At 38.2% G+C, this 24,591-nt stretch overlaps 1 protein-coding gene across 1 annotated transcript in view; it reads left to right on the top strand.

Moving 5' to 3' along the window:
* The window catches only part of LOC122063636 (stomatal closure-related actin-binding protein 1-like), a 50,769-nt gene that overhangs the window by 5,731 nt on the left and 20,447 nt on the right, over positions 1 to 24,591 (top strand). Inside the window, exons 5-7 of the mRNA XM_042627329.1 lie at positions 6,781 to 6,921; positions 17,514 to 17,582; positions 18,920 to 19,003. Coding sequence (XP_042483263.1) covers positions 6,781 to 6,921; positions 17,514 to 17,582; positions 18,920 to 19,003 — 294 coding nt within the window. The remainder of the gene's footprint in view (positions 1 to 6,780; positions 6,922 to 17,513; positions 17,583 to 18,919; positions 19,004 to 24,591) is intronic.

The following is a 24,591-nucleotide window of genomic DNA, read 5'->3' as shown; positions in this document are numbered from 1 at the left end:
CCCCCTTTCCGGGTCTTGGATGATTCAGGAAAATTGTTTTTCATATTAGTTTCCTCTGTTCTGCATTTCATTTAAAGATCATACTGGTTCTCTCATAACTAGCTATTTCCATAATTATGCATGTTTAACAATTACATGTGAGATTGATAATTTGTAGATTCTAGTTAAAATAGTATTCTTTTATAAGTTTATTAGTCAGTTAGTCTGCGTAAATCCTGTTTAATACTCATTATCCTTTTCCATCTATGACATAACAGAATAGTGCTTTTTCCCAGCTCTTTGCCAGTTCCCATGGTATAAAACCATCTGCATTTATTTCCCTTATTGCCCAAGTGAAGGTGTTCATATCTATTGCTGAGACATGAATACACTTTCTATTGACACTTTTACAGTCTCATCATATTTCCGTTTCTTTTCTTCTTTTTTGGAGAGTTGAGAGCCCGAATTGAGGCCCTTACTGCTAAAAGCAATTTAATTTACCTGCACAGCAGTGGAATTTTTGAGTTAATGAAATGAGAAACATCCTTTTCCTAGATTTACATCATTGAATGCTGTTGCTTCCATAATTTTCCATCTACACGATGTACGATTAAGCTGGACAGACCCTAGTCTTGATGGGTAATGGTCCAATCATAATCCAGTTGAAATGAAAACTATACTTTCAATAAGGATTCAACAGTATATGACTCGTGACATTTGCTGAATCCATAACAGGTCTATGATGTGCTTGTTGAATACTGTTTTCAATATTCATGTTTATAAGAATTACCCAGCTTTCTAATTTTTCCAAAACCTCATTTAGAATCTGAAAACCATGAATCTTTGGTACTTGTTTTATACTTAACAGAGAAACAAATTGAAAGAGTAATCCTATACCAAAAGCCTAGTTAGGTTTTCTTAGGCTCACCTGGCAGGGTGCAAAACAGGGACCTGAATCCCCTTTTAACTTCCCTGGAAATTGGTAGATTTTCAGTAGCTGTGTCTATATAAAGTAGTGTAGGACTGTAAGGTCATCCCTGGGGAGACTTTAACCTCTCAACATAGATTGTTGATCTTGGACTTGTGCCTCCGTGTATTGAAGAAGAAAACCAAGGAAACATGTTTGCCCTAAGGTTAGGTGGTGGAGATTGAAAGGTGAGGCAGTGGGGTCTTTTACAGATAATGTGGTGAATAATGGGAAGTGGGATTGTGAAGGGGACGCCGACACCATTTGGAATGAAATGATGGATTACATTAAGAAAGTTACCAAGGACTTGGTGATGGGATGTGGAGGTCCAGGTTGCCATCAAGACTAAGAAGGATAATTTTAAGATTGGCAAAGGACTGGGGAAGTTGAAGATAAAGAGAGATATAAGACCACTAGAAATGAGGCAAGAAAGATTGTGGGGAAAGCAAGGGAAAGAAAATATGATGACTTCTATAACAATTTAAATACCAAGGAGGGTGAAAAGGCTATTTATAGGATAGCTAAAATTCGGGAAGGGAATAGCAGGGATCTCGACCATGTTCTATGCATTAAGAATGAGGAGGGTAGAGTGCTAGTAAATGATAAAGACATAAAGAAGAGATGGGATGAGTATTTTTGTAACCTACTCAATGGAGACAACCCTAATAGGAGTGGTTCGAATACCCTGCTTGACAACAGGAATCATAGGTATGTACGCAAGATAGGAGTGACCGAGGTTATTGAAGCCCTAAGGAAGATGAAAGTAGGGAGGACTCCAGGTCCGGATGAGGTCCCAATTGAAGTGTGGAAGAGCTTGGGTCCACGTGGGGTTGTTTGGTTGACCAAGCTGTTTAACAAGATCATGAACATGAAAAAGATGCCTGATGAGTGGAGAAGTGTTATTGTCCTAACCTACAAAAATAAGGGCGATATCCAGAGCTGCAACAACTATAGAGGCGTAAAACTCATGAGCCATACTATGATGCTATAGGATAGGGTAATAGAGGTTCGCTTAAGAAAATAAATCAATATATCAGGGAACCACTTCTGTTTCATGCCCGGGAATCCACTACAAAAGCGATTTACCTTCTTAAAAGGCTTATGGAAAAATCCAGAACCTACAAGTGGGATCTTCATATAGCCTTTGTCGACCTAGAAAAGGCCTATGACAGGGTCCCCAGAGATTTAATTTGGCAGGTTTTAGAGAAGAAAGGGGTGTCAAGTAAATACGTGGATATAATTAAAGACATGTATGGAGATGTGGTGACTAGTGTGAGATCAATGAGAGGCCAAGGTGTTGAGTTTTCAATTACTATCGGGTTACATCAATGATCTGCGTTGAGTCCCTACCTGTTTACACTTATCATGGATGACTTAACAAGAAATATCCAAGGAGAGATCCCGTGGTGTATGCTTTTTACTAACGATATTGTTCTGGTCAGTAAAACTGTGATAGAGATTAACGATAAGTTGGAACTATGGAGATATACCTTAGAATCGCGAGGCCTTAAGATAAGTAGAACAAAGACGGAATATATGATGTGTAACTTTAGTCGAGTGAAGATCGATAGCGAGAGAGTGAAAATTGAGGGGAGAGAGATCCCGTAAAGTGACTGCTTTAGATATCTAGGCTCTATCTTAAACAAGGAAGTTGAGACTGATGATGATGTTTCACACATAATTAAAGTAGGATGGATGAAATGGAGAGGGCATTTGGAGTGTTATGTGATTGACGGATTCCTCTAAGGCTTAAGGGAAAATTCTACAGAATAGTCATAAGATCAGTTATGATGTATGGTGCAGAATGTTGGGCAGTCAAGAAGCGTAATGTAGATAAGTTGAGTGTGGTTGAGATGAGGATGTTGAGATGGATGTGCGGCAAAACCCTGAGAGAGAGAATAAGAAATGACCAGGTTAGATCCGATTTAGGAATTGCCCAAGTTCAGGATAAGCTCAGAGAATGTCGGCTATAATGGTTTGGGCATATCCAAAGGAGGCCTTTGGATGCCCCGTTATGGAGGAGTGACCAGATGCAGATGGATGGAGCTAAAAGTGTTAGGGGTAGGCCAAAAACGACCATTGATGAGTTAGTAAGGAGAGACATGCAAAAGTTAAGTCTTTACCCAAGTATGGCATCTAACAGAGCTACGTGGAGGGCTAAGATCCGGGTTGCCGATTCGTGAGTGGGATGTCCCTAAGTCTTATTTATTTATTTATTTTGTATATATATATATATAAATATACTCATGGAGCCATGTAACCGACCCCATTTAGTTGGGATAAGGTGAAGTTGTGTTGTTGTTATGTGTCTATATAAAGTAATAAAAGTTGATTTCAATCAAAACAACTAGAAGTAGATGAGTTTTATCACATATGCCAAGGACACCCATGCAGAGTGTTTGCTACCATTTCACCCAAAATCTCAAACTGTTAGGGAGGGGCTGCATCAATGTATACATCAATATTCCCTCGCATGTGCGGGCCAAGATCCCATGGTCCTTACACATGGAGCTCATACAACATTTCTTCGCACGACACCAAGGGAGAAGAAATGTCGGGAGAACTCTTCCGATGCACTTTCCAGGAATTGAGCACTTAAACCTCCCTGCTCTGATACCATGCTCACTACGCTTTCACCTAAAGCTCGAACTGTTAGGGAACGGCAGGGCAGGGTCATTGTATACATAAACGCGAGCTTAAAACATAGTGGATTGACACCTATGGAGAATGGATTTAAAAAATCAGAAACTGAATTTGGTAAGCTACCCCAAGGATGCTACAGGTGATCAACATAGAAAATAAAAAAACACTGCAACATTTGTTGCATTAGCAGGAAAACCTCAGTGGTAATAGCAAGAAAACCTCAGTGACAAAATAATTTCAATTTCTTTTGAAAAACCAAGCTCTATTCTCAATCTCAATTTGCTGACCATCAATAGAAGAGCCCATGATGGGTGGAGAAAATAAACAAAATAAAAAGACACTCCCTAAATGGATTGAGTGAACCTATGGACTTGCTGAATACTGATTCAGCCACCATATGGAATATACTTGCTGATTATTTCTAATAATTTCTAATCCTGAAAATAACCCGACTTGCACCAATATGGGTCCCACAAGATTCTCTCACAATAACATTCTTTTTGTTGAAATGGATGAGTGGTAAAACAAAAAAGATAAAATAAAGAAATAACAAATTGGAGCTAAATTTAGGAGTAGCTCCAATACATGATAAGCTGCAAGAAATTCGTCTGAGGTGGCACTGACATGTGGAACGGAGGCCTTTGAGTGCTGTAATTCGGTGGGGTGATTTAATTCAGATTGAAGGAGTTAAAAGAGCCAGGGATGGGCCTAAAATGACTCTAGGAGAAGTGGTGAGGAAAGACATGCATAGCTAGGGCTACTAACAAGTTTGGCTTTGAATAGAACTGATTGGAGGAAAAGGATCCACGTAGCTGACCCCCCATTTTTATTGAACACATACTTCATCTTGCAGGGTGATGATTTCTATCTCCTCTTTCTTCTCCCCCTCTTCTTTTCTTTAAGGGTTTTTTATTTGTGTTCTCTACCCTCTCTCTTTGGTGTGGTCTGAGGGATTACAGTGCCTTTCTTGGTGTTTTATTGATCTCATTGAGGCTGATAAGGCCAGTTACCACTCTCTTCATCTGTATTGTATTTGTCACAGATATTGACTGTGTCTGTGTACATTATTGTCTTTTCTGAAGCCTTCTTATTCTTCTTAAGGTGGAATTTATTCCTTTCATCTGCATTCTTAATGAAGATTAATCTTGAACCAAGGAAAACCCAGTGGGATATTAGATCATCAGGATCACAGGAAATAGAACCGGAATTAAAAAAATTTTAATAACTTGAGCAGAACAGATCTGCTTGGGCTGAAATTTAACTAGAGATTCACTTTAATAGGGAGATAAGACTTGGCAAAGTTTGATCCAATTTTGATGGTTGGATCTGGAGTTATGGGGTAAACCTATTCCAACTTGGAAATCTCAAAATTGACAGATCCGATGGAAATTTCAGAGAACTGAAATGAGAACTTAGTAAATGACTAACTTCAGGTAGTAGCAGTGAGCTTGAATCAGTTTCAGCAAAGCAAGATAGATTTTGAAAATCAAGTAGAAGTTGACTTGAACTGGGAAAACCAGAATTTCAACTAGAATTTGGAATCCAGAACAGAAATTCAAAACTGAGATTCAGAACAAAATAAAATCAGAATGTATCCAGGAAATACTTCAGCAACTAGAACTTGAGTTAAAAAAAAGCCTAAAACTGAAGATTCGAGCTGAACAGTGTAGCCGCAGGGTTTAGAAGTTAGGACTACTGCCTGAAACTTGATAGAATGATAAGAAGAGAGAAGTAGAACAGATAGAATAATGGGGCAGGAATCCACTCAACCCTTGGTTTTGGAGTTTACACCAGAAACCAGAGAAGATAATCCACACTTCCACTAAGGAAAACATAGTTATCAAGGCGAGAAGGCGACCAAGGTGGTGGAGGATGGCAAAAAGCAACGGCGTGACGCGACCAAGGCGCCAGTCCAGGCTGAACTGCCTTGTCGCCTAGGCAACGCTTTGATAACTATGAAGGACCCATGTTAGTTTTCACTTGAAATTCACCAAGTACACCCAAAATCCACCAAGTAACACCACTGAACTCACACAGGTAGGTTTGAATTAACAGAATCAAATTAAAAAAAACTGAACATCTGTATTTCTTGATATCAATTTGTTGGCTTGAATGTCTTACATGTATTTATAGCTTATCTAAAAAGCCTGTGATTGTATGAAGAGAGAGCTTACACATTCATCCAATAGGAAATAAGAGCTTTCATCATCTAACCAGTAGAAAAGCTCATCATCAGCCAATAAGATAAGAGGAGCAACTCAGCTTGGAATAAATTAATCCCAAACCAAGATAAGATTTAAAATAAAAAAAAGAAAGAAATAGACTACTAGAAAAAACCTCCTACTTAACTAAGTAATAAATTCCATATTCCTACTTCCTACCCATTAGGCCCATTAGACTTCAGAAACCAGTGCAGAAAGTTTTTCCTTATCTGAGCATTCTCTAGCACGGTGCGGTGACATCAAGAATTCTATCAGTTCTGAGCTCTATAGAGTGGCCTATTACAATGAAAACCAATTGAATCAAAGGCCCAATATATATGTAACCCAGCCCATGGCTTATTTCCCCAAAATTATGCGTACTTTCTGATTTATCTGCATCAATTCTCTGCTCTTTTTCTCCTTACTGACTCTTGTAGCACCTTATTTTACCCAAAAATTTTGTAATAAGAGGAATCCTGATAACATTCATAATGATTGGTGCAGTGTGTCAAATTAACCAACCAGTACCCATGTCACATGCTATTAAGGATACCTAATGCTCATTGGTCAAATTTCAACCCACAATCAACATGCTATAAGGGTTAATAACAGGTCCAAACTTGTGAAAAATTATGAAAATTCGACTAACCTCCACTGTTACATAGTAGAGTTTAGTGCATTTTTGTGATATGGAGTAACTATGTACAATAGTTTGACCCCTACACATCCACATGCTTGTGTGGGATAAAAGTTGATCAATGAAAGGTTGTGGTGCCATCTATAAAATGAACCAACCCACACCTACCATTGCCTACCATGTGGCAACTCTTGAACTTTGGAAAGTTCACCAACCTTGATGAACATTATAGTTGACCATAAACTATACATGCTTTAATAGAGAGTTCATTTTGTGAAAAATGGTTTCCCTGCCACTGGGAATTTTGTTTGCTCTTTCTATTTCCTTTCATGAAATTTTATCTTCTTTTTTAGGCCTCCGAGGATGCTAAGAAATTGGTTGATGAGGAAAGAGCATTTGCTCTAGCAGAAATTGAGAAGGCTAAAGCAGCAGTGCAGAGAGTTGAAGAGGCGTTCCAGGAACAAGAACGGGTTTCTCAAACTTCTGGGAAGCAGGTTGTTATGATTTGTTTGATATCTTCTCTACAATGCAATCTGTATTTTTTTATGGCTAGAAATTTTTCTTGTATTTTTTTATGGCGAGAAATTTTTCTTTGCTTTTTCAAAGTAAAATTTTATGATTCTTTATATGGTGCTATATATTCATGTTAATTAGTTATGCAATGTTGCTTATATTTCTTAATTTTTTTTTGTTTTTATTGTTCCAAATTTTGGATATGTGGTCCTTTTGGTTCCAATATTTCCATTAAATATACTGTGTCATTGTTCAGTCTGTTCATAATACTTCTTTTCCTTCTTTTGGGATTTGTGATTGCTTTCTGCATTGTCAGTTGTATTTTCTAAGTTGCAGTGTGTCTTCTAGTATGAAAAATTACTCATTTGTGGAATTAATCCTACATTTATTCATACTCTTAGGGTTATATGTTAATAAATATCTAAATTCATGGATGATTGACCAAAGGCTCACTTTGGTTGGATTTCAATTTCAATTTCCACAGTTGTCAAGGCGTCTAGGCGATCCAAGGCATTGGATGGGGCTTGAATGCAAGGCAATACCAGGCGACGCCTTGACAACTATGTCAATTTCAGATTGGTTTCTTACAATAAGTCAATAGATAGTATTTTGGTCATGAAAATTGACATTGGTTGCATCAATTGAAATTATTACAACAATAATATTTAGTTGGGATAAGGCTTAATTGAGTTGAGTTGAGTTATATTCTCTTTATTTCTGGTCGTTTTCTTCTTCCTTCACAACCGACAGATGGCAATTGGCAGCAAGCAGGTCCAGAATCATCGAATTAAGTGAACTCGACTAATTTTCTCTTCTTTTTTCTCCTGGACCTTTGCATGCAAAGATCAAATCCTAGCATTTAATTGCAACACTAAAACCCAAACCTGTGCAGATTTCTCCGAATTCGCATTAAAATCTGATCTCCTTCCACCTAACTTTCTATCAGGGAAACCCAAAAGGAAAAGTTTCAATGGAGTAGATCGTCGAATCTTCCCAAAGTGGAAAGTGATTTTTTTTATTTTTACGGCAGAGACAGCACCCAATTTCTCATACCCAAATCTTAGAGAGAAGAAAGCCAGTGGTGAACCCTGCCAAAGAACTGTCTGGCTTAATTGAGGTTTGAGAAATGAAGTCGGAAAAAAAATGGGGAAGATTAAGCTGATGAAGATAATAAAAGGTAGCGGATGGCAACAATGGGTTGATTTGTAACGTATTATTATAGATGAGACCAAATGGATATAGTCTCAAAAAATGAAAATTATTTTACATGTCTTTCTTGGCTGTGAAGGCTTGCTTTTATTTTGATGGTTTGCTTTCTCGAGCTATGGCTTTGACAAGCTTATTCCAATATCCATACCAGTGGAAGAGTTTCAAAGTCCTGATATTCTTGAAGCTGATAATTGAGGGTCGGAAACACTGGCTGTTCTAGTCCTTGATATAGATGGTCTTCAGGGAGGATGCAACAACACCTGATTCGACAGGCATGGCTGCAGAACCATCAGTAAGGCTGTGAAGGTGCTTGATGGAGAGCTCTTCGAGGAAGAATGGTAATCGACGACAGTGTTCATGCCCCTGGTACCAAAGTTGCATGAATCACAAGATAGCTTTTTCAAACCCTTGCGGATGAAGGTGGCAGTGGCCATGCCTGCATGGGCCAACTCATGACAAGCACGTAGCTTGAGGCAAGTGGGGTTACGGTAGCTGACAGATTGCAGAGAAGGGGGTGGGGCAGGGTTTGCGCAGAGAAGGGGTGCATTTATCCCTTGGTTTCACATTTACCCTCAAAATAATAGGTAGATGAATCAAAATAACCCAGTGGCTACAATAAATAAACGTAGAAACAAGAGAGCAAGCTATATAGCATAGAGCCTTTTGTAGAGATAACATCTAGTAAAAAGTAGAGATTAGGTTATGATTTGCAACACCCAACCCAAAAAGAATACTAAATTCAATTAGAAAAAAAGAACTGAGTGGAATTCCTAAAATTGCAACACCCAGATCCTTATGAAGGACAGATATAGAAGCTTATATTTGCTGATGATTCCTCTGGAGACCAGCACTTCTAATGCTTTACGATTTCACTGCATCGGTACTCTTGGGTGGAGGCAGTTGTGTAACTAAATATTGACTACCCTTCATTCCCTATTAGCTCAATCAAGTTAAATGGGAGCAATTATCTAATGTGGCCTAGATCTTACTTCTAGTCTATTAGTGGCCGTGGTTATGGCAGCTACCTTATCGGTGCTACTGCTCGCCCCTTTACTGTTGGTACTCCTCAGGAGTAATGGGACCTGCCAACTGTATGGTGATGTCCTATCTCATCAGTTCTATGACCCCCTCTATTGCTTGGGATTATCTACTCAACTAGCTAAAGAAACCTATTCGCAGGTGAGGAATAATGCTCAGTGCTTTGAGTTGAGAAAAAAACTTCATGGGGCTACTTAGGGCCTGTTTCTCATATTTTCATAAATAAAAATAAAAATTTATGGTGATTTATGTTCCTAGAAACGGACATGGCGAAACAAGTATGACTTGTTTATACTTGTTTCGCCGTTTCTGGGAACAACTTTGGTGCCCAAAAATCGTGAAATCCCGACAAAAAAGCCCCCACACCCATTTCTCTTCTGAAGCTTTCATGCGAGAACAAAGAGAAGTTGGCTTTGCTCTAGGCCATCTTCCTCCTCCCCTTTCACTCCAACCATGCTAATCTCCTCCATAACCTCCACCGTTGACGATTACTGATTCAGATCTCACGGCGATTGATCTTCGACCTCCGACTTCCATCTCACAGGCATCGCCTAGAGGCAAGAGGTTCCTTACTCCTTCAACCTTGCCCTAAATTCCAACGATCTGCGATGACGATATCGCCCTGAAAATCGTTCTTCAACTGCACCCTTACTCATTTCCTGTTTATATAAACAGGTAAATCATCTTCTTCCTAGGGTTTTTTCTTCTCAGATGCTCTGTCATTTTTTGATTTCTTTTTAATCGTTGCTTTGCGATTAAATACCTGCATGCTTGGAAATCTGCCCCCCCCCTTTTTTTGAGGAAGAAATGGCATGTGTTTCTGCTAATATTGTTCACTGTATATGAGTTTCTTGACAGATATTGTTTCCCTTAATCTTCAACCTCTGTTCTCTTTTATAGAATTTAATCGTCGGTAGGAGACTGTTCGCCCCATATACACAAAAGCCCTAAGTAAATTTCACCATATTTTGATTTGGGTATGTGAAGCTCCTGATTATTTCTTCTTACATCATATTCTGTAGAATTTTGTGGATCAAAATTTCCAGGGCCTCAAAGGCACTTTCGTTGGTTGCTATCTACTTCAATCACTCTGTTAGAATCGAAAGGATTATCAACCACTCTGTTAGAAACAAGTATTATCAAACACCTTCTTTTCCATTTCTGTTTCCAGAAACGGCAATTTCCGTTTCTGCAGTTTCTTGAAACAGAAACGGCAGAAATGTTATCAAACGGGCCCTTAGGAGTTGACTGTGTCCTAATACTATTTTGAACTTCGTGGTATGTGGCACAAAATTGATTATTATGAAACATATTAGCCTGCTTATGTTATTAAAATGTAGGGTTCAAAAAGCGTGAGGAGATGCTGCTTCAAGTTAATGTCCTTAATCGTGATCCCTTTCCCATTCTTGAGCAGGCCCATTTGCTGATTCATGCTGAAGAGAGCCGTTGTACTATTATGCTTCAATCTGTTCCACATTGACGCTTTGGATTATACAATGCCACGTGTCGCATTTCTCAGTCTGCTGATAATGTTACAAGTGTTGTAACCTGGAAGTCACTAAGAGGGGGGTGAATCAGTGAGTCCAATTCCAATCCCCAAAAACTTGTCTTGAAGTTTGACTTGGCAAACCCTTATGTACCTATCTTTGTTCACACAGTCGTATGCACACTCAGCCTTTCATAGGCACTTCCAAGTGTGTACACCCATTCCACATCCGACGCATTTCAATGTAAACTATGCAAACAATGGGCACACCCACAATACAGGGATTTTACGAGGTTCGACAATATGCCTACTTTTCAGAACAATGCCTGTAAAGGCTTCGTACCTATTCAATACACTAATTTTGACTGTACTTACAGTCGAGAGCACCCACACTGAATTTTCTCAAGCCGCAGCTAAGATGGCACACTTAGTGCCGGTTCATTATGCAACACCCATTGCAAGGGAGCACCCTCTCCTAGTGCTTAGCACCCATTACGCACATAGTTCATAAATACAAACAATTTGGGACTTATATACAGTGCCCTACAATCAAGCCCTTCATAGCATATACATCCACAACTAGCTTGTATGCATTCAATTCCACAGACGATACATATAATGTAAATCTAGGATAGAGTTAGGGAATCTCACAACCGGTACAACCGGTTGGTTGGGATGAACTGAGAATTTCCACTGACCACTGTAATCTCCAACTTGACCTCCCAAGGTAAACTTGTCTCTTCAAGTGTTCACTGACAAGCTCAGTGCTTTCTCCTTCACTCCCTTGTCTTCTTGTTCTTCAAAGCACCATAGAAACCCTAGATTTCTCCCCGCTTCTTTTCTCACCTCACTTGGTGTGGAATCAATGCACCATTATATATGCTCAACAACCTCTCAGGAGCGCTTTAATGGAGGAGACAAAACCCCATAAAAACACCTCACCACCTATAAATGCTCACGCACACACATGGGAGCTTCTCTTTTCAAAACCGTGGCTTTTCTCTTCTAAAAATCACTTCTCAGCCTTTTATTAGGTAGAGGATGAAATGTTTGAAATTTTGCAACTTGAATGGACCGATTTGGCCTTGTGGTTTAAAAGGTCTGACCATACAAGTTGGAGCTACCAGATCCTTCAAATGGAATGTTCGCATGGTGGCGTGGGCTGCGTAGGCAGCATGGGCAACGACAGCAAGATCTTAACCGATGGATCAAGTCATAAAGTAAATTAAATTCTCAGCCGTAGGATGTACACAATGGATTTTGCATAGAAACCTTAGTATTGGAATCTGATGATGAAAACGTGACATAAGGACTGACACAGGCTGATGTAAGCGGTCAGCCTTGCATCAGCACCCTTTTTGTTGTTTCCTTCTCATTGGCTGCTTTTTCTGGATTTTAAGGTCTTTCTGCCACTCATAAAAAGGTAGATCACCTTATGGCGGTAGGATTGGTTTCATAAAGATCAGATCTATCAAGATCTGAAAAAGGAGAATCTCTTGCGCTTGTGTACATACATGTGCCATACACCCAAGTCTCAATACTTCTCTAAATCACACACAAGCCCCTATTCTACTAATATTTGCACACATCCCCCTTACTTTCAAACATTGATTTCTAAAAACACCCCCACTCACCAAGAGATTTTGAGCTTTTTCAGGGTTGGTTCTTTGGATCGTCTTCACAGAAACACACGTAACTTTCTCATACAATTTCCAATCGAGACAAAATGAAATGCATTGGAACCACGACTCAACACTCTACAACTTTTTAGAAGGCCTAATTGGTAGACTCAGCCATGCAAAAAGACCATATTGCCCTTGAACCTTTTGGATGCCGTAACTTTATCATATGGAATCGAAACGCAACGAAAACAGATGTGTTGGAAAGATTGGATTTTTCTCGCAAGGTTATATGGGAAACATTTCTTCCAAAAGAATAATCTTCAATGCTGAACTATCCACAACTGCCACATAAGCCAATTTTTTACTGTGGAAACCATAACTTCTTCATATGGTATCGAAATTGGACGAAATCAGGCGCATGTTGGAAAGGATAAATTACACTAAATTGTCATGAAGAAACCATCTCCCAGAAAAATCATTTTCATTGTCCAAAATATCCCCGAGCGTAAATAGGACAAATTTACCAGTTTTGACCTAGAATCCCACACCATCTATCATGGATGAACCAATCAACTCCATACACACCATGTAGCACTGTTATTTCATCAGAGAGACTGAATGCTGTCACGCACCACTTTCGGCTACACCACCCAAACTGGCCGCATCATCACCACTATGTGGCCGAGGTTGCCAACAAGGACAACTAGAGAACAAGAGTAAGGAACAATGCTCCCTCTACCAGTGATCGACCAGTTGTCAGGTGTGATTACTTTGATAAGGAGAGGCACACTAGGGAGACCTGTTGGAAGATCCATAGGAGGCCTACTAACACTTATGGTCGTAGCCTAGGCCGTAGGAATCCCAATCAGTCTGAAGCAGCAAACCACTCTGATGTCATAGCTGCTACTGGTTCTTCCTTCTCCCACAATGAGATGACTATGCTTCGTCGTATGATGACCCGGATGGTATCCTCATCATCCTCTGCTATTGCTGCTATGTTTATGTCGGTCACCTCGGCCTCCCATTCCTCTCAATCAGGTATGGCCTTTGGTGGTCATTGTGCATCTGTTGCCTCCAATCCATGGATAATCTATTCTTGGGCTACAAATCACATGACTGGGTCACCTAGCTCCTTTTTTACATGCTCTCTATCCTTATGTAACACTAAGGTTCGAGTCACTGATGGTTTGCTATCCCCTATTTCTAGGGTGAGTAACATCAAGTGCTCTCCATTGTTGTCCCTTTCCTTTGTTTTATATGTTCCTCTTTTCTCTACTAATTTGTCATCAATTGGTAGTATTACTCAAACTATGAACCTCGCCCTTTTTGTTACTCATTGTTTGTTTTAGGACTTGTTGATGAAGGCCACGATTGACAGTGGTAGAATGAGTGGTGGTCTCTATTATCTTGGCAGTGGCTTTACACTGGGTATACCTACTCAAGCACATCACACAACTTCATTAGCCTTGTTGAAACTACACAATTGGCATCTTCGTTTAGGGCACCCTCTATTTAGAACATTATCTCATTTATTTACTGCTTTAGATTCAGCAGTGTAATCAAAACCAATTTTAATTTTTTTTTTGTATGCATGTGTTTTTGCTAAACAGACTCGGAATGTTTGCTCTAGTTTTGATAATAAAAGCTCCATTTCTTTTTCATTGATTCATTTTGATGTTTGGGCCCTGCTCGCTATATGTTTGTGACTGGTTATTGTTGGTTTGTTATCTTTATTGATTTCCATACTCATCTCACTTGGATATATTTATTGCACCATAAAAACAAAGCGTTTCGGTGTTTTAAGCAGTTCCATAGCTTGGTCCAAAATCAATATGATGCTCGAATCAATATATTGAGGACTGATAATGGTACAGAATATATGGAAGGGTCCTTTCAACATTACCTTGTGGACTATGGGATGAATCAATGGACTAGTTGTGTGGGTACACCAGCACAAAATGGAGTTGCCGAACGGAAGAGAGGTACTTGTTGGAGGTTGCTTGTCCCCTTATGTTTGAGATGTGTGTCCTTGCCCCATACTAGAGTGAGGCAGTTCTTACTACCACTTACCTTATTAATCAGATGTCCCTCGTATTTTGGAATTTTGGTGTCCCATTGAGACTCTTACTAGTTCCCGATCTTTTGTTGTGCCTTCTAAGGTGTTTGGCTTGGTGTGTTTTGCTTGGAGTCATCATGGGTCTCAGGTGTATATTTCTGGGGTATTCTACCACTCAAAAGAGCTACAAGTTTTACCATCCTCCTTCTAGGTGTATGTTCATTACCATGGATGTTGTGTTCCATGAGACAAAGGCCTATTACTCACCTCCTCAAGGGGAGTTTTCTAGAGGGGAAGAGGTTCCTTTGGTTCCTACGGTTGATGGTTCTCCACTTATTCTAGTTGAAGAGGAGGATAATGTGCTTGTGACTCAACAAAATTCTATTTAGGGGGCTTCAGTTAGTTTATAAAGAATTACAAGTGTATTCTCATAAGAAGAAGAGATTTGACACCACTACTACTGCCCCACAGCTGCCCTTTGATCCAGAGTCTACTCTCCCTGCTATCCTCTTTCATTTTGATCCATCTCTTGATATCCCTATTGCTCATAGGAAAAGAAGTAGGGCTTGTACACGACACCCTATCTCTAATGTGTGTCTTATAATGCTCTATCTCCTTCCTATCGTGCTTGTCTTTTGTTTCTATTCCTCAGATATGGCAGGAAACATTTGCAAAACCCCGATGGAAGGGCGCAATGGATGAGGAGATGAGGGTACTTGGAAAGAATGGTGCATAGGACTTAGTCACTCTCCCATTAGGGCATTACAAAAGTGAACTGTTGGCTGCAAATGGTGTTTACAATTAAGTAGAACGCAGATGGCACTATGGATAGGTACAAAGCATGATTGGTGGCCAAAGGTTTTATTCAAACGTATGGAATCAATTACCAGGAGACCTTTGCTCTCGTTGCTAAGATGAACATCGTTTGTGTTATTATCTCATGTGCAGTGCACTATGGTTGGGAGCTACAACGACTTGGTGTTAAGAACGCTTTCCTTCATGGTGAATTGACAGATGAAGTGTATATGGATGTTCCACGAGGCTACTCTAGCAAAGACACTCATGGGAAGGTTTGTAACTTGAAGAGGGCACTGTATGGACTGAAGTGATCTCCCAGGGTGTGGTTTGGTCGTTTCCATAAGGCTATGGTAGTAGTTGGGTTCACAAAAAGCAATGCTGATCACACCTTATTCATTAAAAGGGTGGGTGATCAGGTTACTATCCATATTGTTTATGTAGACGACATAGTTGTCACAGGAAACGACAGTTGAAATATCTAAACTCAAGGTCTATCTCGGTGAGGAGTGAATCTAGGACCATGGGAAGCTGAAGTACTTCCTTGGGATTGAGGTGGCATGATCTACCAAAGGTGTTCTTCTTTCTCGGAGAAGATCTTCTCTCTGAGATTGGTATGTTAGGATATAATCCATTTGATAAACCTATTGAGGTTAATTCCCATTTTCAAAAGCAAGGAAAGTGAACCAGATGATAAAGGACGATATAAAAAACTGGTTGGGAGGCTCATTTATCTATCTTATACTCAACCAGATATTGCTCATGCGGTTAGCCTTGTGAGTCAATATATGTATGACCCTTATTCCTCTCATATGGATGTTGTGTTTCGTATTCTTCACGACATGAAGTTAGCTCCAGGAAATGGCATCCTGTTCTCCCCTTCAGATCACATGAGAGTTGAGGCCTATACTGATGCAGATTGGGTAGGTTCCCTGGATGATCATCGTTCCACGACTGGTTACTTTACATTTGTTGGTGGAAACTTTATTATGTGGCGTAGCAAGAAGCAGGTAGTTGTGGCCAGATCGAGTGCAAAGGCTGAATTTCGCGCCATGGCTCATGGTATTTGTAGGTTTGTTTTGGTTTCAAGATTTTCTGCAATACCTGGGTGTATCTATTCTTTTTCCGATGCTGCTATATTGTGACAATAAGTCAGCCATTAGTATTGCTCATAATCCAGTCCAACATAATCATACTAAACATGCTAAGATTGATAGGTACTTTATCAAGGAGAAACTGGAGCAAAGACTCATATGCATTCCTTTTGTGAGAAGTGAAGATCAAGTAGCCGATTTTCTTACAAAGAGTCTTAGTAATTATTATTATTTTTTATTTTTTATTTTTTGTATTTTTTAATTCTATTTTGTGCAATTTGGGCATGTGTAATATCCATGCACCAACTTGAGGGGGGAGTGTTGTAATGTGGGTTTTAAGGGTAGACTTGTCTTTATTTGTTATTAGGGACATATTAGTCATTCCTTTCTATCTTGTAAATCCCTAATCTTTTAACTATTATAAATAGAGGTGGGCTTAGTGTCAGTTGACACAAGTCACAGTTCCACAAATCAACACAAATGATAAAGTGCTACTGATCAAGAATCCAAGGTTGTTCTTAGAACACACAAGATTTTGAATCATCCATTGAATGGATAATGTATATTACTAGTAATTCAAATTATAATCTAAGGTGAATTTTTTCAAAAATAGGGGAACCGCAAGTCATGAACAGCAGTAGCTGGGTAGAACTTCATGCTCCACATAGGCATCATTCCTCATCAGCATAAGAAACCTTAGTTTTTCATTTTCTGTCAACTGGGATTTCAAATACACCAAAAATAGCATAGGTTGCTGCACAACGTAACTGAAGAAAGCCTTAAAGGGACTCTCTAAGCAAGAAGAAGAATCACAACTGCTGGTTGTTCAATACCCTTATACAATGGGACAATCTTGAACCTAGAACAACCACCAACAGTGACTAGGAGACGAAAATAGAAAGAAGAGAAGAAGAGAGAATAGAGAGGAAAACAGAGCTACCGATTGGAGTAAATAGCTAGATAACCCAATCGGTTGCAGTATGGTTGTATTTATAATTAAAACTCAAATAATTACAATCATACCTTCTTTTTTTTTTTTGTGTAACACATACATAAGAGACATAAGAGCCTAATAAAGATATTCTAGACATACTCCTGCAGTAATAACTCGTAACAGTATATAATTTTTCTCCCAACAGGTTTTTCACTATCTTGTTTGCTTGAAGCCCCTTGTACTTTCATTTTGTCAATATTACAGTTCGTCCATTTGCTATCTTACTCTTTGATGTGTATGCTTATTATTTTCTATTTTTTGTTTCTTTGAACTTGCTAGGAAATGGAAGAACTGATGAAGGAGATTCAAGAGGCTAGAAGAATTAAAATGCTCCATCAACCAAGCAAGGTATGTTAGGATTCTGTACCTAGGCTAATATAGATCCTAGGAATTTTATCTGAAGGTATAATTTTGGACTTCTGAATCTATCATATTTCATATAATGCGTTCTATTTTGAGAGGGTTTGATTTATGTCTCTTCAGCAATTAAAAATCAAGGATTTAAACTTAGAAGTGTATGGTAGAAAGCTTACAATAGAGAAGAAGCAGTTTGAGAAGGAAATAGCAAAGGATTAGAAAAGCTATTGATTTTTTTTTTTTTTTTTTTTCGGTGAAAAAAAAGCTTTTGATTTGAGTCAAGGATTTTATAATGGCCTTTTATGTTCAACTTTTGAATCAAATATATGGGCATGAACAGGTGATTACAGTCCCTTTCATCCTACCTTATCTCAACTTGAGCATAAACAGGGAGATTTCCCTTCTGCTTGTACAGATGGGGATGCTAGTCCATGCATATTGCAAATGGAGAAATACAGAACTTGATGATTAAAGTTGTTTTCTACTGATTATTATGCTTGCATTCTACAATTTCTGTCTCTCTTCACAGCTTCCTATGTTTGTCAAATATCTTTGTATTGGAAGCAAAGAAGGTGCGATAAATCTGTTGGGTAAGTAAGAGGCACAGTTGCCAAAAGATCTCGACACATTTGGCTAAATCTCGAGGATATTAAGAGTTTCACCTAATTTCCACTTGATTTTTTGGTGTTATATTGAAAGTTGAAACACATCAGTGGTGTTGTCATTGCTCATGTTTAGGAGCCATTTCTCAGGGTTGGCAACAACCTAGGTTTGATTTAGATGTATGATACGTTTCAGGCTGTTGCATTATATACATTTAACAGCTCGAGCTAGATTTCGAGGTTCATGCAGATCCTGATCAGGGCTTTTGGGCAGAGCAAGCATGTCAGGGTGCATCTGAGTTAATTATGTCTTGTCCAAATTGTCAGTCATATTTGAGAATTGTTGGATAATATAAAGGTCAATTTTTTTAAGCTTTCTATTACTAAAAACTTTCTTAATAAGAAGCCATGTTGGAATTTCATGGAAGTTCATATGAGTCTGATTTCGAAAAAGGTTCTGGTGGAGTTTTGTGGACTCATATTTGTTGCTGTCAGTTTGCATTTCATTTTCTTAATGAACATATCTGTGCTCTTACTGTTAGTACTCAGGATATCTGTTTTGATGCATTGCTTGATGATACAGATTAATTATATCGTGTTCTTTTATTAGTATTCCAATTATTAAATTTTTTTTTATGTGCTTCATGCGTATTCTTCTGGATGTGTTGTGGGTGGATGAGTGCTGACCTTCTTTTTTGGGGTACTAATGATAATCATGTTCTTCAGGTGATGGACATGGAACATGAACTTCGAGCATTAAGGACTCAACTGGCAGAGAAGTCATTGTATTCTCTACAGCTTCGAAAGGAGGTCTGTTCTACATTTGAGACCTTTTCAAACATTTTCAATGGAGCATGAAACTTGTATATTTGTGTGCCTGACTTGGACTTTATCCTTGTCCCCCTTAAAGTCGGCAGCTTATGTTATTTACACACAGGACCAAAATAATAAGAAACCATTACAAAACTACTTGTATGTTATAACATAAACCTTATCTCTTAGCACTCCCCACTAAAGATGGAGTATGTGTGTGTGTGTATATATATATATATATAGTTATAGCTATTGGGAGTTTATTCCCACATATGTGGTGGAGTATGGAAGTTTAGTCCCACACTGGCTACTAATTAGCCTACAACCCTCTTGTAGAACTGGGAGTCCCTCAACTTTTGGGAAGGAAACTTACAATAGGGATTTTCTTATTTGACACCTCAACAGGTGTCAAATAATTTCTGACATTACTTTTTTGCCCATTTAATATCAAACTTTTTTTAATGAGGGTTAATCATGTCATTTCAGATGTGTACTGGAAAAATGTGCCAGACAATGACAACTTTTGGTAATGATATAAGATTCATTATTTTAAAATTATTTTTCAAAACGTTATATTACCCTTGACTAAAAGAACTTCAGGGAATAAGATAAGGTACAATCAAAAGAATATATCAAGTTCTAAATACACCTATAGAGGTATCGTTTGGACATTCCCATATATATATATCAAGGCAACACAATAAACGAAGCTCCCGCTGCTGCGGGGTCTGGGAGGGACAAATGTACACAGCCTTTCCCCCTGCTTTGCATTGGTGGTGGATGTAATGCACGTGAGTTGCAATTGGTTTGCTTGTGGTTGTGGACTTTATGTTGGTGCATTGAACCGCTATTCACAGATGACTTTGGCTCGAGTTGTGGGGTGCTTTTCTAGTTTTTCAATGCAGAGTTGTGCATTACGTATCTAGTCTTCAATATTGAGTTGTGTGTTGATTACAAAGTTTTCAATGTGGAGTTGTGCTTTCGAGTTGTTTCTTTCATGCTTAGCTGGGTGTCAAGAATTCGTTATTTCATTCATTCATTCATAAAAGTAGGTTGGGTGATGGATTGTTTTGGTGGTGGACATAATGCATGTAGGAAGTTTTGGCTTGACCGATCTATATGGCATGTTGGGTAGACAACTACTACCTTATTATAGTCTGTCGTAATAAGCTTGCGGCTGATATGTAGTGGTGCATCAGGTTGACAGATGACACGTTATAATTAGGCCATAACCCGTCAATCTTTTGCATCGATCCTTGCACTTGTTCTTGCTTGGAATCTCCATGTAGCTGATCCCATTAATTTGGGATAAGGTTTTGGATGTTGTTGTTTTTGTATAGATAACTTGAAACAACCAAAACATAAATATCCAACAGAAGCACAATGAGCAAATATATCAAAAGTAGAGGCTAGTGACCGTAACCTCATCTAGACATGTGGCAAACAAAAGAGCATCATTAGCAGCAACGAAGATTCGATAAGAAGAAATCCTTATAGCAACATACAATAAGCGGTAGAAAATACCAGCATAGGCAAGGAGATAGTGGTAGGAAAAGATGAACTCATCGCTACAGGCCAGAAAACATCAATAGCAACAGGCCAGAAAATAGCAGCAGTAGAAATGAAAAGCTCATTGCTTCACTACTGGCTAGAAAATCAAAAACAATATTTAACAAAAGAACTCCTAACGCAAAATCGTGGCTGAACCGGATTGACCCATCTGGCAATTTAGACCGAGATGAACTGGATCCATGATTGGTATTTGTTGTAGTACAAAATTTATGATTTATTTTATTTGGAAAAAAATATGTAATCTTTTATTTTTGGATATTTATTGGACAAGAAGGTAATTTCCGTTTTGAGTTTTATTGATCTTCTATTTTTGTTGGTCTTTAGGAATTAATTAGGAGATTTTATTTCTATTTCAGTTCTAGACTTCAATTAGGTAGATTTTAATTTCGTTTTTATAAATAGGCTTGTAACCCAATTCCATTGGGCAAATTTGAAGAATGAAACTCTGTTTTGAGTTGTGCTGGATTGGTATGAAACAAGTTATGTGACCATGGTTTTAAGTATCTCCGATACCGATACGATACCCTCCGATACGTATCTTAAATTTAGCTGACCGATACGATACACATCGATACGATACATGAAATTTTTAAAATCCTTTCGTATCGATATATATCCTACAATACATACCGATATGCATCAATATACCACCAATACACATCGATATAATACGATATGCCTCGATACGACTATAAAATTATAAAATTACGGTAAAATATACGTTTCGGTATGTATTGGTACGTATCGGTGAGTATCGGTATGTATCGGTATATATTGGCACGTATCGGTGAGTATCGATATATATATTGGTACGTATCGGTACGTATCGGTGAGTATTGATACGTATCGGTGAGTATCGGTCATATAATGGCCAAGATGGGTAATTTTTCAGAAAACACGATTTTTTGAAGGGTTTTTGTTCCAAAGTTGTTGTCAGCCATATTTCTCTCTAACTAAAGTGGAAATCAAGGTTGGAAACAAAGATTTTACATTTATAGGACAACTACAAACCTTGAATTCTTAGTACGATACCTTCAATTTAATGTTTATGCATAATAAATGTTATCAATAGCTTTTTTTAACAAATTCTTTATGCAAAAGTGTTTAAAAAAATGTTTCCTATCCATTTATGTGTGTATCTTTAGCATATCTCATCAACCAAGCAAGGTATGTTAGGATTCTGTACCTAGGCTAATATAGATCCTAGGAATTTTATCTGAAGGTATAATTTTGGACTTCTGAATCTATCATATTTCATATAATGCGTTCTATTTTGAGAGGGTTTGATTTATGTCTCTTCAGCAATTAAAAATCAAGGATTTAAACTTAGAAGTGTATGGTAGAAAGCTTACAATAGAGAAGAAGCAGTTTGAGAAGGAAATAGCAAAGGATTAGAAAAGCTATTGATTTTTTTTTTTTTTTTGGGTGAAGAAAAAGCTTTTGATTTGAGTCAAGGATTTTATAATGGCCTTTTATGTTCAACTTTTGAATCAAATATATGGGCATGAACAGGTGATTACAGTCCCTTTCATCCTACCTTATCTCAACTTGAGCATAAACAGGGAGATTTCCCTTCTGCTTGTACAGATGGGGATGCTAGTCCATGCATATTGCAAATGGAGAAATACAGAACTTGATGATTAAAGTTGTTTTCTACTGATTATTATGCTTGCATTCTACAATTTCTGTCTCTCTTCACAGCTTCCTATGTTTGTCAAATATCTTTGTATTGGAAGCAAAGAAGGTGCGATAAATCTGTTGGGTAAATAAGAGGCACAGTTGCCAAAAGATCTCGACACATTTGGCTAAATCTCGAGGATATTAAGAGTTTCACCTAATTTCCACTTGATTTTTTGGTGTTATATTGAAAGTTGAAACACATCAGTGGTGTTGTCATTGCTCATGTTTAGGAGCCATTTCTCAGGGTTGGCAACAACCTAGGTTTGATTTAGATGTATGATACGTTTCAGGCTGTTGCATTATATACATTTAACAGCTCGAGCTAGATTTCGAGGTTCATGCAGATCCTGATCAGGGCTTTTGGGCAGAGCAAGCATGTCAGGGTGCATCTGAGTTAATTATGTCTTGTCCAAATTGTCAGTCATATTTGAGAATTGTTGGATAATATAAAGGTCAATTTTTTTAAGCTTTCTATTACTAAAAACTTTCTTAATAAGAAGCCATGTTGGAATTTCATGGAAGTTCATATGAGTCTGATTTCGAAAAAGGTTCTGGTGGAGTTTTGTGGACTCATATTTGTTGCTGTCAGTTTGCATTTCATTTTCTTAATGAACATATCTGTGCTCTTACTGTTAGTACTCAGGATATCTGTTTTGATGCATTGCTTGATGATACAGATTAATTATATCGTGTTCTTTTATTAGTATTCCAATTATTAAATTTTTTTTTATGTGCTTCATGCATATTCTTCTGGATGTGTTGTGGGTGGATGAGTGCTGACCTTCTTTTTTGGGGTACTAATGATAATCATGTTCTTCAGGTGATGGACATGGAACATGAACTTCGAGCATTAAGGACTCAACTGGCAGAGAAGTCATTGTATTCTCTACAGCTTCGAAAGGAGGTCTGTTCTACATTTGAGACCTTTTCAAACATTTTCAATGGAGCATGAAACTTGTATATTTGTGTGCCTGACTTGGACTTTATCCTTTTCCCCCTTAAAGTCGGCAGCTTATGTTATTTACACACAGGACCAAAATAATAAGAAACCATTACAAAACTACTTGTATGTTATAACATAAACCTTATCTCTTAGCACTCCCCACTAAAGTATGTGTGTGTGTATATATATATATATATATATATATATAGTTATAGCTATTGGGAGTTTATTCCCACATATGTGGTGGAGTATGGAAGTTTAGTCCCACACCGGCTACTAATTAGCCTACAACCCTCTTGTAGAACTGGGAGTCCCTCAACTTTTGGGAAGGAAACTTACAATAGGGATTTTCTTATTTGACACCTCAACAGGTGTCAAATAATTTCTGACATTACTTTTTTGCCCATTTAATATCAAACTTTTTTTAATGAGGGTTAATCATGTCATTTCAGATGTGTACTGGAAAAATGTGCCAGACAATGACAACTTTTGGTAATGATATAAGATTCATTATTTTAAAATTATTTTTCAAAACGTTATATTACCCTTGACTAAAAGAACTTCAGGGAATAAGATAAGGTACAATCAAACGAATATATCAAGTTCTAAATACACCTATAGAGGTATCGTTTAGACATTCCCATATATATATATATATATATATCAAGGCAACACAATAAACGAAGCTCCCGCTGCTGCGGGGTCTGGGAGGGACAAATGTACACAGCCTTACCCCCTGCTTTGCATTGGTGGTGGATGTAATGCACGTGAGTTGCAATTGGTTTGCTTGTGGTTGTGGACTTTATGTTGGTGCATTGAACCGCTATTCACAGATGACTTTGGCTCGAGTTGTGGGGTGCTTTTCTAGTTTTTCAATGCAGAGTTGTGCATTACGTATCTAGTCTTCAATATTGAGTTGTGTGTTGATTACAAAGTTTTCAATGTGGAGTTGTGCTTTCGAGTTGTTTCTTTCATGCTTAGCTGGGTGTCAAGAATTCGTTATTTCATTCATTCATTCATAAAAGTAGGTTGGGTGATGGATTGTTTTGGTGGTGGACATAATGCATGTAGGAAGTTTTGGCTTGACCGATCTATATGGCATGTTGGGTAGACAACTACTACCTTATTATAGTCTGTCGTAATAAGCTTGCGGCTGATATGTAGTGGTGCATCAGGTTGACAGACGACACGTTATAATTAGGCCATAACCCGTCAATCTTTTGCATCGATCCTTGCACTTGTTCTTGCTTGGAATCTCCATGTAGTTGATCCCATTAATTTGGGATAAGGTTTTGGATGTTGTTGTTTTTGTATAGATAACTTGAAACAACCAAAACATAAATATCCAACAGAAGCACAATGAGCAAATATATCAAAAGTAGAGGCTAGT

Source organism: Macadamia integrifolia, unplaced genomic scaffold (assembly GCF_013358625.1).
Source record: "Macadamia integrifolia cultivar HAES 741 unplaced genomic scaffold, SCU_Mint_v3 scaffold1391, whole genome shotgun sequence".
Classification (NCBI taxonomy): Eukaryota; Viridiplantae; Streptophyta; class Magnoliopsida; order Proteales; family Proteaceae; genus Macadamia; species Macadamia integrifolia.
Note: the sequence above shows the minus strand (reverse complement) of the source record. Positions and strands in the feature narration are given on the sequence as shown.